This window comes from Ovis canadensis, chromosome 18 (assembly GCF_042477335.2).
Source record: "Ovis canadensis isolate MfBH-ARS-UI-01 breed Bighorn chromosome 18, ARS-UI_OviCan_v2, whole genome shotgun sequence".
In the NCBI taxonomy this organism is placed as follows: domain Eukaryota; kingdom Metazoa; phylum Chordata; class Mammalia; order Artiodactyla; family Bovidae; genus Ovis; species Ovis canadensis.
Window position 1 is genome coordinate 70,651,587 of NC_091262.1, and position 16,857 is coordinate 70,668,443.

The 16,857-nt window shown below is 48.9% G+C and overlaps 1 protein-coding gene across 2 annotated transcripts in view; it reads left to right on the plus strand.

Moving 5' to 3' along the window:
* The first annotated feature begins 638 nt into the window (after window positions 1-638).
* Window positions 639-16,857, plus strand: part of SLC24A4 (solute carrier family 24 member 4) — a 186,982-nt gene continuing 170,763 nt past the window's right edge. For both annotated transcript variants that reach the window (XM_069558914.1, XM_069558915.1), the window contains exons 1-2: window positions 639-768; window positions 2,808-2,918. In XM_069558914.1, the coding sequence (XP_069415015.1) occupies window positions 639-768; window positions 2,808-2,918 (241 nt within the window). The remainder of the gene's footprint in view (window positions 769-2,807; window positions 2,919-16,857) is intronic.

The following is a 16,857-nucleotide window of genomic DNA, read 5'->3' on the forward strand; positions in this document are numbered from 1 at the left end:
GACAAAGTTCCCGGGGAGAGCTCGCCCCCGGAGGGCCGACGTCTAGGCGGCTCGCGGCGAGGGTCGCAAAGGTCCCGCGCGTCCAGTCTGCCTCCCCACTTGAACGCACTGGGCCGGCCAGGCTCCGCTCGCCGGGAAGCAGGGGAGCATCGCTGGCCGGCGACCGCCGCCAAACTTGGAGCGGGAGGATGCTACGAGTGGGAGCGGCGGCGCGGCGCGCGGGGGCTCACTGAGTGCTCCCGCGGGCGCCCCGGGGCACTGCTCCCAGGGCTGCGGCCGGGCGAGGGCGCCGAGGCTGAGCGGGCAGGTAGCGGCACCAACGCCGGGACTGCGCCAGCCCTGCGATCCAGGGCCGCCAGCGCCACCGTGCCGGCGTCGCCTCCTTGCCGCCGAGCCATGGTGCGCGGAGCGCGCACACCGCGCGCGGGACTCTGAGCTCCGGCTGCGCCGCGCCCCCCCCCACCTCCTCTCTCTGCTTCCCTGCCGAGCTCGCCCGCTGACCATGAACCTTTGGCCTGGAGCCCCTGGCCTCTGAGCCTCGAGTCGCCCGCTCCAGTCCACGCCGCTCGGCCCCAGATAGCACTCCGGCCGCTGGGGCTCCCCATCCTCTGTCAGAGACGGCATCCAGGCGCTGCGGGATGGCGCTCCGCGGGCCCCCTGGGCCGCGCAAAGTTCGCAGGAGGCGAGAGATGCTGCCGCAGCAAGTTGGCTTTGTGTGCGCGATTTTGGCCCTGGTGTGCTGTGCGTCTGGCCTCTTTGGCAGCTGGGGTAGGTAATGGTGCGGGCCTGCCCGGGGAGTTGGGGGGTTTGGGCTGGAAAACCGCGGAACAGTTCTGGGAGGTGTTCCCTCTTTTCCCAGCCAGGTTAGCTCCAAGGGTTCATCCAGTCCCCTCCCCATCAGGCAGGTAGAGCGCACCCAGGAGGGCTGATGGCTACGCTCCGAGCGCTGGTGCCTGTTCCCCTGAGCTGCGCGTGGCCGCTGGGGGCTCAGAACGCGGCTGCAGGTCTGTGTTACTAAGACGAAAGCATGAACCACTGGCCCCTCGGCGTCAGAGTTCTGTCCCTGGGGGTGCCCAGGGAGTGTGGGGAGCGCAGCGGCAAGGTCCATGTATGGATTCTCTTGGCTTGGGGCGGACGAGACTGAATGGACCACCTTCCAGTTTTGCAGAGCACGGAAGATTGTTCTCCGCGTCCCTCGAAAACCCAGGTTTTGAGTCTCAGCTCTCGCCCCCGCCCCTGCCGAAGGGGCGCCCGGGGTGTCCTGACGCGTCCTCCCCAAACCCTGAAAATGGTGGGGCAGTCTGTCCCCTGGGGAGGTTGCCGCTGTGTTTCAAAATCACTTTTCAACTCCTCTTAATCCCCGCGGAATTAGACTGTTGGTGCCTGGAACCACTATCCACACGCCTTCCAACCGAGAAGAGACAAGGAAATTTGGGAGTTGCTTAGGATATGCAAATTTAAGATGGAGAGAAAAAGAAACTTACAAAAAATGTTAGGGATGGGGTAGGGCATGTGAGCCCAGGTGGAACCTTCAAAAGACATTCAGAGTGGCTAACGTTCCCATTATATGGGTGCTGGGGACCTTTTAGTGTTGTTTTTAATATTCTATTTTGATTTTTAATGTTCTCTGGCAACTTTATTTCAACTTTTCAATTGAAGTATAGTTGATTGATAATGTGTTAGTTTCAGGTGTACAGCAAAGTGATTCGGTTATACATATATGTGCATATGTATGTATGTGTGTATTTTCAAACATTTAAGAAAACGAAAGAAATGCTGTGATTTAACAATCAGGATATGGGGAATAAAGCAGATGGTACCTTCTTGAGTAGTTAGGGACAATTTAGAGAGGCTCATAGTGATTGATAAAAATCAGGTGGCGCTTCATTAAACTTTATACAGCCTTTCAAAACTCAAACTTCGTGATTTGAGGATGAAAGATTAAACAAAACTTGCCCTTTCCAAAAGAAATCCAGAAAGGTTATTTGAACACCATAGTACCTGGTGCTTTGCAATTGGGCAAGTTGATGTGTTTTCTCCCTCAACTACACACTAGAAATAACAAAATACCTAGAGGCTCTTAGATGTCAGCTTTATAGAAGAGGTATTATTACCCAGCTGAAGCAGTGTGCACCTCAGGAGAGGTAAAGGAATACTTTAAAGGTCTTAAAGTGAGAATTATTTTTTATTTGCTGGATCAGGAAGGCCTTTAGAAGTTCAACTGCGCTTGGTCATCAGCATCCACTCCAGTGATCTTCCTTGTTACTCAGTATGGCCCTTGGACCATCAGAATCAGTGTCACCTGGGAGCTTGTTAGTGTAGAAGTCCAGGTCCTGGCTCAGACCTACTGAATCAGAATGTGCATTGTAACAAGGTTCCCGGGTGATTTGTATGCACATTCGAGGGTGCAAAGTCCCAGGACAGACCCCATCACCTTTCTCCACCTGTTTGCTGACTATCTTTCAGGACCGGGATACCTGAGCATGTTTACTGGCCAAGAACTTAACGGTCGCCTGTCTAAACCCTGTATTGCACTTGTGAGGGGCTGAGACCAAAGCAATCTTGGCCAAGGTCAGAGCACATGCTGACCTATCTGGGACTGGAAACAATGAACTAGATCTAGGAAACAGATTACTGTAGGTGAGCAGGTGATCCTGTGCTTCCAGTCACTGTATCATCCCTGCAGATAGCTTTAAATAGTCAAACAGGGCTGTTGCTGACAGAGCTAGATATATGCTGTAAGGCCATTGTGAGAATGTAGGTGCCATGTTGATCTCATGGTGTTTGTGACTTATTTTCCAATCCAGGGCACAGAACAGCTTCTGTGAGCAAATATGTTCTCCCAGACACATGGAGAAATAGAAGGCTGATGGCACCAGTGAATGGGACTGAGGCAGCCAAGAATTGCACAGATCCTGGTAAGAGAGTCTTCCCAAGGCATTTGACTTGGCCTCAAGATGGTATGGATGTAGACAGTCGTAACCAGAGCTGAGAAAAGATGGTTTTGTGACCCTGAATGGGAAAGGGTAGCAATAAGGAGCTGAAAGGTAACATACAGACATGAATCAGTTGTGCTGCTAAGCAACTCACATTCTTTATCCAACAGCTGAAAAGGTCACATTTGAGAGTTTTCCATTTTCAGTTTTTGCTCTCACAGTGCTACTAAAGGGTCAGTGTTCTGCCCCGACCCCCCATTTTGTTTGTCTGGATGTCTTCATTTTCTCTCCCTTTTGCTCGCTGAGTCCATCTGATGGAACTCCAGGGGCAGCACACCCAGCTGCTTGGGGAGAGGACACTTTGGGATGACCCACCAGGTCATACCACCCAGGGTCGCTGCAGGGGTGGGACACACTGGGACCCCTTCTTTGGGAGAGGAATTCCAGGTATCATTGCAACCTGAGAGATGGTTCTGCTTGCCCTGGGAGGTGGTTTGATGTTCCTCTTCAGACTTCTCCAGGGAGTCAGAGGCTGTAGGGACCCAGTCTTGTCTGTTCTTCTTGCCAGACACAGGCTTTGCTTAAACGGGTAGAGATTTCTTCCCAGGAGCTGTACTGGCCAGCTAATAGAAGCTCAGACAGGCCAGTCCTAGGTTTTAGCTTCAGCCCCCAAACTTGGGGCCCCTTGTGCAAAGGACTCAATGGGATGATGCATTTGAAAGCTCTTTGGGAACCATGAAGTTTTATCTTATTTAAAGTAATTGAAGTATAGTTCATTTCTAATGTGTTAGTTTCAAGTGTATAGCAAGGTGATTCAGTTATATGTATATGTCTATTATCTTTCAGATTCTTTTCCATTTAGGTTATTTTAGAGTGTTGAGTATAGTCCCGCATACAGGCTTATACTATAAACCTTGCTGTTTACCTATTTTATATATAGTAGTGTGTATATGTTAGTCCCAAGCACCTAATTTACCCCCACCTCCTCTCTATCCCCTGTGGTAACTGTAAGTTTCTTTCTAAGCCTATGAGTCTATGTCTGTTTTATACATAAGTTCATTTGTATCATTTTTTAAGCTTCCATATATAAGTGATATGATATTTGTCTTTCTTGCTTGATATGATAATCCCTAGGTCCATCCACGTTGCTGCAAATGGCCTTATTTCACTCTTTTTTTTTTTAATAGCCAAGCAATATTCCCTTGTGTGTATATCTTCTTTATCCATTCATCTGTTGATAACATTTAGGTTGCTTCTGTGTCTTGGGTGTTGTAAATAGCTCTGCTATGAACATTGGGGAACATGGGGTGCATATCTTTTCAAATTATAGTTTTCTCTGGATATATGCCCAGGAGTGGGAGTGCAGGATCACGTGGTAACTCTATGTTTAGTTTTTTAAGGAACCTCCATACTGTTCTCCATGGTGGTTTCACCAATTTACATTCCCACCGAGGGTGTAGGAGGGTTCCTTTTTCTCCACACTCTATGGAGGTTTTATTTTAGATGGATACCACTCAGCTTTTCCACCAAGTTGCCAAGCAAGCCAGTCTTTTTAGATGTCTGTTTTCTTACCTGTAAAATGGGAAGAATAGAACTTGGCCCTCCTACTCTAGGGTGGTTAGAAGAACTGGGTGAGGCTCTGCATGGGGCTGTATGAAAAAGGAACTAGAAACCCAGGCCAAAGGAACAGGTTAGGAGGCAGTCTTCCCATGACTTATTCTCATGGGAGTGCCAGCAAAGCAGTGCTGTGCTCCATTGTATCCAACACTTTGCGACCCCATGGACTGTAGCCCACCAGCCTCCTCTGTCCATGGGATTCTCCAGGCAAGAATACTGGAGTGAGTTGCCATTTCCTTCTCCAGGGGATCTTCCCCACCCAGGGACTGAACCCGCATCTCTTGTGTCTCCTGCATTGGCAGGCAGATTCTTTACCACTAGCGCCACCTGGGAAGCCCTTATTTTCATAGGCAAGTCTTATCCACATTTTACAGGTGGGTAAATACCTAGGGAGGAGACAGGAGGCACTCAAAGTCACGAAACTTTTAAGTGGGAAGCTGGTCCGGGAACCTAGGCCTGTAGGTCTGAAATGTTTGGTTAGTTCCACGCACCGATGAAGGCCAGGGCCTTCCCTCAAAGCCTGTTTTCAACACCATCAACTTCCCTTCCCTCAGAGTGCTGTCAGAGGAGTCCATCTGGGACACAGAGGTTTAGCTAAATCTCTGAATTGTTCACCCTCTGCTTGATGGGGATGGGGCCGGGTGAACTCGCAGAAAAGCAGCTGGGATTCCCTTTGAACTCCCACCTGTCCTGGTGACCCAGTGGGCAGTGGTGCTGTCCTGTCTTTCACCTCCCTCAGCACATTCTTCCAGCAGCAGGAAGTGGCTGACGCATGTGTGGGACTAACCCGTGAACATGGGTACAGCCAGAAACTGTGGCTGGGGCCCGTCCTCTCATTCCAGTCTCCTGAGATGCTAAAATCAGCACTATCCATGTGGGGAATGCTTTTTCACCCTGGGTAAAGAGGGGGAGTGCATTCTGCACTGATTTCTAGCTCACCAAGCTCTCATCTTGGACTGGCTATGTCTTCCTCCTATAGCTTCTGTCACGTGTAGTCTGGGCACAGTGGCTGACTCAGGGCCCCGTTTCTTAGGTTAGAGTCTCCGATGCCCTACTGTTGCTCCTATCTCTTCAGTGTACTGTCTGATCAAAAATTATTCCACTAACTATGGGACAGTCAGCCCTAGATGGCAGGAATGCCTGGTTTTGTCCCTGTTCAAAGAAGGAAGCAGGGAAACTGGCAAAATGTTTAGCAACAAGTCACTTGAATTGGGCTTCCCAGTTGGCACAAGTGGCAAAGAACCTGCCTGCCAATGCAAGAAACATAAGAGACACGGGTTTGATCCCTGGGTTGGGAAGACACCCTGGAGAAGGAAAGGGCAACTGACTCCAGTATTCTTGCCTGGTGAATCCCATGGACAGAGGAGCCTGGTGGGCTACAGTCCTTGGGGTTCCAAAGAGTTCATTTTGTATCAACTGTTTCTGGGATCGTGTCCTGCACATCAGAAAGGACTTGGTAAATATTGGTCAGGTGATGGAATGAAAGTGCCCTTTCCAACATTAAACACCTCAGTGTTTTTGCAAAGGTGGGGAACACAAGGCTCAAAAGTTTAGTGACTTCCCAGGATCTCTTGGCCGCCATGAACATCCTGGGGTCACCTGGCTCTGATCGCATGCCCTCCCTATTGTACTTGCCCCTGCTCTCCGCCCAGGCCAGGTGGGGCTGAAGCCTGAGTTCCCTTCCAGCCTCTTCATCCGAGGACCATGAGACTATCTAGCCCCCTTTCCATTTCACAAGTGGGCGCTTGGTGGAGATAGAGGCAAGTATAAGAGGCAGCCCTTGTCATCAAGCAGATCGTAATCAAGTAGAGAAGACAGAGTCTCAACCCAGGGGACTCGGTGACGTGGGAGGACTGCAGAGGTCCTCCAGGCAGCAGCCTCACAGGACCACATCAGGGGCTTGGAGAATGGCGAATGAGTCCAAGGCAGTTCTGCAGTGTCTGGGGGTCTGGATGAAGCAGGCCTCTGCTGCAGTGACGGAAAACTTTCCCAAGCTGGGTTTAGCCAAAAGGGGGGTTTATTGGTTGAGATCAAAGGTGAACTGTGATGCTCACTTTCTGCCTCTGAGCTCAGATATCATCCAGCATGCGGTGACCACAGCCCTGGCTTTAGGTCCTCCCAGACCCCAAAATGCTGGACAGAGTGCTGCTGGCTGAGGTGTTTCTGCAGAAGCCCCGAGGTTCTGGTGGGTTGGTGTGACTTGAGTCACATGACTTCCTTAAGCCAGCTGCTTGGCCAGGGGAGTGTTGGGCCTGGACCCGCTTAGAGTTAGGTCACAGGCTCTGTGTCTGGAGGGATGGGACTGAAGCTTCCTCCTCCAACACCTGAACTGCCCCTGGGAGCCGGCAGGGGTAGGCATTTTCAGGAGGTGGCTTTGTAGCAGTCCTGTTCTGGGGCTGCTGTGATGAAGGTGGACCAGAGCTCCCTACCAGTTAGTGTCAGGGTGCGGGGGGCAGTGGTGACAAGGTGGCATTTGACGGCTGCCTTCTTTGCTACAAAGTTACAGGAGCTGCCTGTAAAGAACCACAAATTTCTTGCATCCTCTGAGAATCCACCGTGCATCCCTCTCCACCAGTTAGACTGCCCCCTTTGTGACCTACCAAATGGGGTCTTTTAGGGATGTGGTCTCCCCATATGGTCTCTCCACATGTTTCTTCATGTGGAGCTTGAACAATGGCCTGCTGTGTCAGTTCCCAGACCAGAAGCATTGCCCGCAGTAGGTGTTCAGCAAACATTAGTTCACATTGCCTGCAGTAGGTGTTCAGCAAACATTAGTTCACATTGCCTGCAGTAGGTGTTCAGCAAACATTAGTTCATGTTTTCATAAGAACCTCCAGGAAGGAAACGTGTCTTATTTTCTCTCCCCTCAGAGTGCAACCTGTGCGTCTGTCAGAGAGATAGCTTTGTGTCCTAAAAACACAAATGGGACCCTGCTCTTGTCATCCCTTAAGCCTTGAGGTGGAAAGCGGGCTCTTTTCTCAGCCTGGGGTCATGTCTTCGTATCTCGGGAGTGTTTCTCTCTTGTTATTTGCACTTCAGTGTGATTCCCGCTTGCCCCCCTCCCCCCACCCCCCGCTGACCTCATCACGTTATCCCATGTTGTTTTTATGACATATGTCTCTGCTGTCTAAAATAATTTAGTTATTTCTCATCTGTCTCCCCTTGAGGGCTACCTAGCTCACTGCTCTATGTCCAGAAGAGCGATTCTTAACCCTGGCTGCACGTTCAGATCACTGAGCCCTTTATTTATTTCTGGTTGTCCTGAGTCTTCATTGCTGCACGTGGGCTTTCTTTAGTTGTGGAGAGCAGGGACCACTCCACGTTGTGGTACCCGGGCCTCTCTTGTTGTGGGGCTCTAGGGTGCACGGGCTTCAGTAGTTGCAGCACACAGGCTCGGTAGTTGAGGCACATGGGCTTAGTGACCCCGAGGCATGTGGAATCTTCCTGGACCAGGTATCAAACCTGTGTTGCCTGCACTGACATGTGGATTCTTATCCACGTGCCACCAGGGAAGTCCCCACTGAGCACTGTTGAAATGCCCGGGCCCCACCCTGGAGTGTCTAATTGCCTTTGTCTGGGGTAGAGCCCAGAAATCAGGACTTATTCAGACCTCTCCAGCTTATTCCAAGTTGAAGCCAGAGTTGATGCACTTGCTGGGCTGGAGTCCTGCTGCTCAGTGTGGTTGGCATCACCTGGGAGCGTTAGGGATGCAGAGTTTCAGGCCCACCCCAGACCTACTGCAGGGTCAGAGCCTGCATCCTAACGGAATCCCCCAGGGCGCTCCCATGCCCACCGAAGGCCAGGCAGCGCTGGGTTAGAACACCGTCTGCCACTTGTAGGCTTTCAGTATCTGAATGTTAAATGAAGGCTTAGACTTGGTCTGACATAGTGATTTTCCTGAAACAGTTTGGTTTCTTTTTAAATGTAGGGAAGCTAAAAAACAAAAACAAAAAACCACAAGCTTCCTTTTGACCACTGAAGTCTATGGAAAAGTCATTTATTTTTCTTCCCTCAGAGGCACTGGGTCCCTCCCTACAAAATGCATGAAATAGGGATGAAGGGCAGTGACACTGAATCCTATGGGAACTACCTTAATTTGGGCTGACAGAACAAAGCATTATAGGCTGGGTGGCTTAAAGAGCAGACATTTATTTTTTCAAACATTGTTTTGGAGGATAATTGCTTTGCAATATTATGCTGGTTTCTGCCATATATCAACATGAATCGGCCATAGATATACGTATGTCCTCCCCCTCTTGAAGCTCCCTCCCATCTCCCATATCATCCCACCCCTCTAGGTTGTCACAGAGCTCTGGGTTGAGCTCCCTGTGTCCTACAGCAAATTCCCACTGGCTATGTATTTTACATATGGTGATGTATATGTTTCCATACTACTCTCTCAATTCATCCCGCCTTCTCCTCCCCCACCATGTCCACAAATCTATTCTCCATGTCTGCATTTGCATTACTACCCTGCAAGTAGGTTTATCAGCAATATCTTTCTAGATTCCATATGCATGCATTAATATATGATATTTGTTCTTTCTCTTTCAAGAGCAGACATTTATTTCTCGCAGTTCTGGAGCTGAGAAGTCTAAGATCAAGGAGTTGGCTAGTTCCATTCCTAGCTTGCAGATGGCTTTCTTCTTGCTGTGTGTCCGTATGGTGGAGAGAGAACTGGAGGTCTGGTCTCCCTTCCCTTTATTAGAAGGGCACTAATCCTGTCATGCGGACTCCACCCTCATGACCTCAAATAAATCTAATCGTTTCCCAAAGGCTGTACCTCCAAACACCATCACATTTGAGGGTTAGGGATTCAATGTAAGAGTTTCAGGGAGACACAAACCTTCAGTCTGCATCAGGACCCAAAGGGTTTCCACACATCTCTCGGTGGTGACAGCTGGAGTGTTTGAAGACAGTTGAGGGTGGGACCTGTGATTCTGGGAGGTTCTAAGAGCTGCAAATGCCTGAGCCTGGCACTGACCTGTGAGATCCAGGGATGGACACATTCTGTGGCCGACTTTTGGAGCTTCTGGGGACCACGTACTCCTCCACCCCCAATCTTCCACGATGGGTTCCTTTGTGTGATTGCCAGCTCCCGCTGGTCTTTCCCGATCACCCAACCCAAAGTAGCCTTCTCTGTCACTGGTTCTCTTGGTTGCGCTTTTAACAGGCTCTATATCTATTGTTACACTGTTTGCCTCTCTCAACTAGGATATAAAAGACAAGGCTCATTTGCTCTTTAAAACCGTAATAGGTATTTAGTGTTTCCTTTTGTAAAATGATGGTGGTAAGGGGGTGATAATTGCATTCATTTCATAGGGTTGTTAGAATTAAATGAGTTAATACCCATCAAGCATTTATACACACATGTTCACACATCAGCTTCCATTTTCATGATTATTTTTTTAATCGGCTTATCTGGAGATGACACAGTGCCTGTGTATTATAAGGACTGGAAAACTATCTGTCAATTGAATTTTATGAGGACACGTTAAGAAGTAAACATCTTACCACACACTGTTTATTTTCTCTTCTGGAAATACATTTACATTTCTTATTTGTTTTTAACCTTTTGGAGGTTTGGGATGCTGGAGGATGGTGTACCTTGCAGAAATTGCCTCTGAATAAAGAAACTGGTTTTCATCTCTCGGCATTTAGGTGGCGTTTTACCCTTTGGCTTCTCAGCTGGGGTGGGAATGCCTTCCCCCATTCTTTTCTGCCTTTTCCCACACATTTGAGATGGAATCAGTGGCCCTGCCTCTGCCATGTCACTCCTGTTCATTTGGGCTCCCTACATCCTGTGCCTTGTGCTTGAAAAGGGCGAGAGGAGCTTGGTTCCCCCCACTGATGCTGGAGGAATTTTCTTCATCATGTTTGATTTTCCTGCTTTTCACATATGTCTTTTGAAAGGGCTCACGGTGCTGTGTCTTTGCTTGGGTGGCTATAACAAGAATACCATAGGTTGGATGGCTTAAACAAACAACAGAGATGTATTTTCTCACAGTTCTGGAGGCTGGAAATCCAAGATCAGGATACCAGCATGGTCAGGCTCCTGTGAGAACGCACTTGCTGGCCTATGTGTATCCTCACGTGGCAGGAGAGAGCAAGTGAGAACAACTCTGCTGGCTCTTCCTGTGAGGCCACTAATCCCATCAGGTCCAAAGCCATCCTCCATGACTTGTGCCACCCATGTGACCTCCCAGAGGCCTCATCTCTAACACCACTACCTTGGGGGGAATACGGTTAGTGCTTCAGCAAAGGAATTTTGTGGGGACACCTTCAGTCCATATGGAGTAGGAAATGGCAAGCCACTCCAGTATTCTTGCCTGGAAAATTCCATGGACAGAGGCACCTGGTGGGCTGCAGTTCATGGGGGTCACAAAAAAGTCAGACATGACTGAGCATGCATGCATTCAGCCCATAGGAGTGTCCATAGAGGGAAGGCCAGGGGGAAGAGAGGGCAAACAGGTTCTTGAGAGGCGTGTGAAGATGAAGGGAGGCTCTAGATTTTCAGGAAAGCAGAGGCATTGGATCACATTCTAGGTGGAGGATATTTTGCAGTCAGCCTGGCTCTGATCTACTTTCCCTTTCTGTTCCGGGTCAGGGCTACATGTACAGACCAGGGGGAGAGGAGAGGGGATGGGTGGTGGGGGGTGTGATGTCCTGCACACAGGAGCTGGCATTGAGCCAGGTTAGGAGGACATGTGATCATGGAGCAGGAACCCACTGCTGTGGGTCCCTGTAGGCGCCCCCGGTGTGGGGAGCAGAGGTGCAGAAAGCACGAGAAGGCAAGAGTAGGAGGAGGGGACCCAGAGCTGCAAAAAGTACATCAGGCCGCGTGGGTGTGGAGGTGAGGTGGTACCGGAGACGAGATGAAGTGTCTGGATTCTGAACGAACGTCTGTTTGGAGGCTGCTCCAGCAGGCTTGGGAGACAAGTCACATATCCCAAGTTTGAAAGTTGTTATGTAAAAGCAAATGCTGCTTTGGAAAAGCAAGAATTGAACTTATCCCTGTGGGCAGGGAGATCATGGTTCAGTTACTGTCCCAAGTGGCAGAGCAGGCAGTCCAGCCTGGGCAGGGGCTTTCCTGCAAGGGACAACCTCTAGAGGAGCCAGGTGACTTCTGGAGGCCGTTGTCACCATCTGCCTTGGAACAGAGATAGGCTGGCAAAGCCACAAGTGGAGGCCAAGGAAGAGAACAGTCTGTCATCAGGGCGATCACTCTTGGCTTTTTTATATGGGTGAAGTGGATATGTTAATACAGCGGATCAAGTGGGAGCCAAAGTCTGGGTTCTAGTACTGGCTCTGCCAAGATCCTGCTTGGCCTTTGGGGTTCGCCTCTCCCCTTCTATCCCCCCTCCTTCCCCCACACCCCTGTCCCTCTCTCATGCCCCCAACCCTCCAAAGCGAGATTACATAGGATAAGTGTAAAGCCTTCCAGCAGCCAGACAGTGGCCCTGTCCAGAGAGCACTTTCCTCCTTGGACATGGCAGCTTGTGGTGGGGAAGGCAGACGTGTGGGTTTGAGTCCCAGCTCACTCTTACTGGCCAGCCATGTGACCCTCAGCGAGTTATATAATCTCTCTAAGCTTCAGGTTTTCTCTTTTGTAGCATTTCCTATCTGCCTTGTAGGGCTGCTGCAAGCCTTAAATCCCATGATGGATGATTGAAGTATCTCAGGGTAGCTGGCACACGGTATCTGTGGCCATCATTGTAACCATGGCTAATACCAGCATACTATGGGCAGGAGCTATTCCACATGCCTTCTGTGTATTAACTTACTTACTCCTCATAAAAACCGTTTGGGTCAGTGCTATCAGTGTCTTCATTTTGAAGATAAGGAAAAGGCGACTTAGAGAGGTTAAATGACCAGTTCAAGGTCACCCAGCCAGCAAGAAGAGCCAGGTGTGTGTGTGTGCGAGGGAGAATCCACAAACTTTGTTTTAGAGTTGTTTTAGGTTTTCAGAAAATTCGAGAAGAAAATAGAGTTCCTCTATTATTCCTCTTTTTCCCAGCTTCCCCGTTAATACTTGCCGTTACTGCGGTACATTTGTTGCAGTTGATGAGCCAATATTCGTACATTATTGTTAACCACAACCATAGTTTACATCAGGATTCACCCTTTGTGCTGTGCATTCTCTGAGTTGTGATATAGACCTGTAATGACGTTGTATCCACCGGAACAATATCCTGCAGAATGCTTTCACTGCCCTAAACATCCTCTGTGGGGCCAAGCTTTTTAATTTGGATGGTCTGAATTGTGTGCCTACATCCTTATCCATAATTATGAATAAACTGGGTGGAAAAAGACAATTTAGAGGTGAGGACTTGCGTTGCAATTCCAGCCTCCGTCACTGACTGGAACTGGGTGCCCCCCCAAAGGAACAGGGAATGCCTGCCCATTTGCAACAGCAAACATCTGTGTGGGCCTCTCTTCTTGGTATGCTTCTAATACCAATTTGTTTGCAATCAAAAGTTTTTTTTTTTTCTTTTTGCCTTATCCAAACTATGGGGGCCATCTGCTAGCAATCTCGCCTCCTTGCTGGGCCATCTGCTCCCCCCGTCGACTTCCAGATTCTCCTCTCCTGACGCCATGCGGGCCTCCCGCAATCCAGAGCGCCCACTCGGCTTCCTCTTGAACTCTGAGGAACGTTCCTCCTTGAGTTAAAAATGGAAATCATTAAGCATTGCCATGTGTTGCCTTGGGTGGAAGAGATCCAGCCGTTCAACTCAATAGCAAAGTCAAATGCTTGAAAAGGGTTTTTTTTTAAAAAAAAAAACACAAAAACCAACAAACATTGTCCATTATGAAGAGGCCATTGGAGCATAGCATTTGACGAAAAAAGAAGAAAAATAAATGTGCCGGAATAATTTACAGTTTCTTCTGAAAGGGCAGTGCATGTCCCCTTTGGGAAAGAAATAGGAAGGTCACTATGTGGCCGAGAAGCAGAGGAGCTCGCTGCCCAGTGGCTTGTCCCCTTGCACATGGGAAGGTGCCCCCAGATTCTGAGTCATGGCAACCTTTGCTAATTCAGCACAGGAGGGGGCTGCAGCTCTCGGTCTCAAGACATTGCCTGAGGACCTAATGGCAATGTGTATTTCTCAGCTGTCTGCAAAGCCTGAGATGTACTAGGCTGTGAAGCTGGGGGTGGGGCGTGGGGGCTGGGTGGAGGTGGGGGTGGGGATCTAGTCTCCGCTGTCAGGGAATAGGCTTTGCACAGAGGAGTCGGGGGCTTAAATAACAGAGTCGCCTATGGCAAATGCCTCTGGAGGAACGAGTATGGTGGATCAGGGCAAGGGTCCCCTCCCTGGAGAAGGTGACGCCTGATCGAGCCCTGGAAGGGTAGGAGGTGGCGGTTGAAGGGTGTTCTGAAGTGGAGGGCTAGGTCCATAGGAAAGTGCTGCGCAAGAAATCACAGCTTTATCCCCTACCTGAGCAATGCTCACTAGCAACCACTGCCTTCTGCTCATTGGCTGTCCACGGGGAGAGAGAAAACAAACACCTCCTAAGATTACCATGCACAATAGTTAAGTAATTAGGCTTTGGGGATTTAGCAGGGAGTCAGTGCTCAACCAGGGCTAGGCTGAATCAGATTACTTTGATTTTTTTTTTTTTTTTTAAAGCAGAAGGAGGTAGGGTTGGGCATTATGCTGGGGCTGCTCAGGATGAAGTTGGTAAACGGTTTCACGTTGCCCCCACCCCAAGTCACAATTCGGGCAGTTCACCCCAGTTCACAGGTTGTGCTGGCCCCAGCGCAGATGGTAAACTAATAGAAATATTTGCTAGTCTTTCCGCACTAGCCTGGGAGCTTCTTGAGGGCACGGCTGTGTCCCCTGCATCCTTGGCTCTAGAACTGAGGCCGGAGTCGGGCATGAACTCAGTTTGTGGCAAATAGTGATTGGACAACAGAGGTCCCCGTTCTCCCTGGCAGGGAGGTGCAGCCCACGAATGCAGCTCCTGTCTCCCCTGCTGTCCCCACTTGCCTGTTGATGCTTTGGGACAGATCAGGACACCCAGCCAAGAGGAATTAAGAGTTAAGAGCTCAGGGGTTAAGAACATGGACTCCAGAGCCAATGTGCCTGGTTTCCAATCCTGCCTCTGACCTTACTGCTCACTTGACCTTGAACTAGTTACTTTATTTTCTAACGTCACAGAAGGGGCAGGGTTTGTTTTGTTCACTGATACAGCCCAAACTCTAGAATAGCACTGTATGTGTGTGTGTGTGTGTGTGTGTGTGTGTGTGCGTGCATGTAGAGGCCTGTACAGTACCTTCCTCCTGGGGTTGCATGTGCTTAGCATGTTAATCTACGTAATGTACTTACAGGAGAGCTTGGCACAGAGCAAGTACTGAGCAGCTTTTTGCTGCTGAAATAGCCTCCAAAAGATAACTCAAATTGAACATCATTTTACAGGATGAAGTTTTTAGAAACAAAGGAATGAGGGTGAATTTTGTAAAGGCAGCACTTGCTTCATTTCGAGTAGAAAGGTTAAGAAATCAATATCTGGACCTATGTGTACTGTTGGCCTTTTGCGTGGTTGATGCTGAGATGGCCCAGACTATGGAGGCTGCAGGACGCCTCTGTGTGTTCCACATCTGGTTCTTTTGGGTGGTGAAGGGGGACTTAATGAATGCGATCTGGAATCTGGAGATCAGAGTCTGCATTCTGGCCCTGATACAACCTGCACAGATGAGTCATTTTGGCTATTACAGCCTTAGTTTTCTGCCTGTGAAATGGGGGCATCATGATGACACTGTTTATTCTAAGGCTTTTAAGGATCAAGTGCCAGGTACTATACAAGTATTATTCCTAGTGTTTGCATAACTATGTTGTTGTTTAGTCCCTAAGGCCTATCCTGCTCTTTTGTGACCCCATGAACTGTGGTCCATCAGGCTCTTCTGTCCCTGGAATTTCCCAGGCAGGAATACTGGAATGGATTGCCTTCTCCAGGAGATCTTCCTGACCCAGAGATCGAACCAGTCTCTCCTGCTTGGCAGGTGGATTCTTTATCACTGAGCCACCAGGGAAGCCCTTTGCATAACTATAATAGATGCTTAACCTTTCGAAGAACATTCCTTCATTGTGAAATGGAGAAAATCAGTTATTTGGGACTTTTCAGAACTGACTCATTAAACCCCAAGTAGGATTTGGTGCAAGTGCTGCACATGGCCTGTAAGCAGGAAAGCCTCTCTTTGTGGAATGTCTGGCTAGAAAAAAAAAAAGATGCAGGAGGTCTTTAGAACATCTTTCCAAATACCAGCTTTTATGACCCTCCTCATTGGTTTATCTCATTTCACTTTATAAATGTCTGACTGTTGATTTCATTATACATGCCTAGTTCAGGGACTAGCCTTTTAGCTGGGTCAATCCCATACCAGCTGGTTCAACTCTGTACTTAAGATTTATGAAAGATTTAAGGTTTATTACAATAATCACATGGATTAAAAAAAAATTACTTAGAAGGCCTCCTGAGGGCAGTTTCTCTGAGCTCAGGTAGGAAACCATCTTTGAGTTTAGTACTTGGCGGCTAGATGAGTTTTGATCGAATAGTACTATTTCCTAGGCCCGTGGGCAAGTGAAAACTGATCTAGATGTGACCCTGCCTGCAGGGAGCTCTCATTACAGTTGAGAGGCTCAAAATACAAAATTGAGTGTACTACAAGTAGGAATATGAAGTGTTCCAATCCTGGGGATTAGAACCCAAGAAGGACAGGTAGGTCGTAAATATCAGGATCCAAGAGCATCCTGTCAAAAGGGGGCCCTGAAGATGGGCCTACACATTCCCTTGCTGAGCCTTGTAGCAATCCTAGGAAGATAGGTGGTAGGTGGGTATTACTGTTGTTTTTATTATATTCAGTTTACAGAAGATACGAGGGAGGCACAGAGAGCTTAAATAGTTGGCCCAAGTTCTCCTGACCTGGAATTGGCAGAGTGGGGACTAGAACTCAGGCCACCTGGCCCCAAAGCTTGTATTCTTTGGGGAGATGATGAAGGGTCTCCTGGGTGAGGGACAGTTAGATCTCAGGGTAAGCTTGGAGCACAACGTGTATGGGTGGGTGTGGGAGGCTAGTCATCGTGTAACAAGCATGTTGGATCAAGAGACTCAAACATCACAAGGCCTTTGTCCCCTGCCCTGTAAGCAGTGAGGGCCACGGATGGTTTCTGAGCAGCTCTGTGTTTTAGGAAGATGACTTTGCTGGCACCATGGGGGATAACTTTAAAGTAATAACTTTAAGGTAATAAAGTGAACATTCTTAGCATCATGCCTAGAAAAAAAGTGAAGACAGGGAGAACAGTTATGA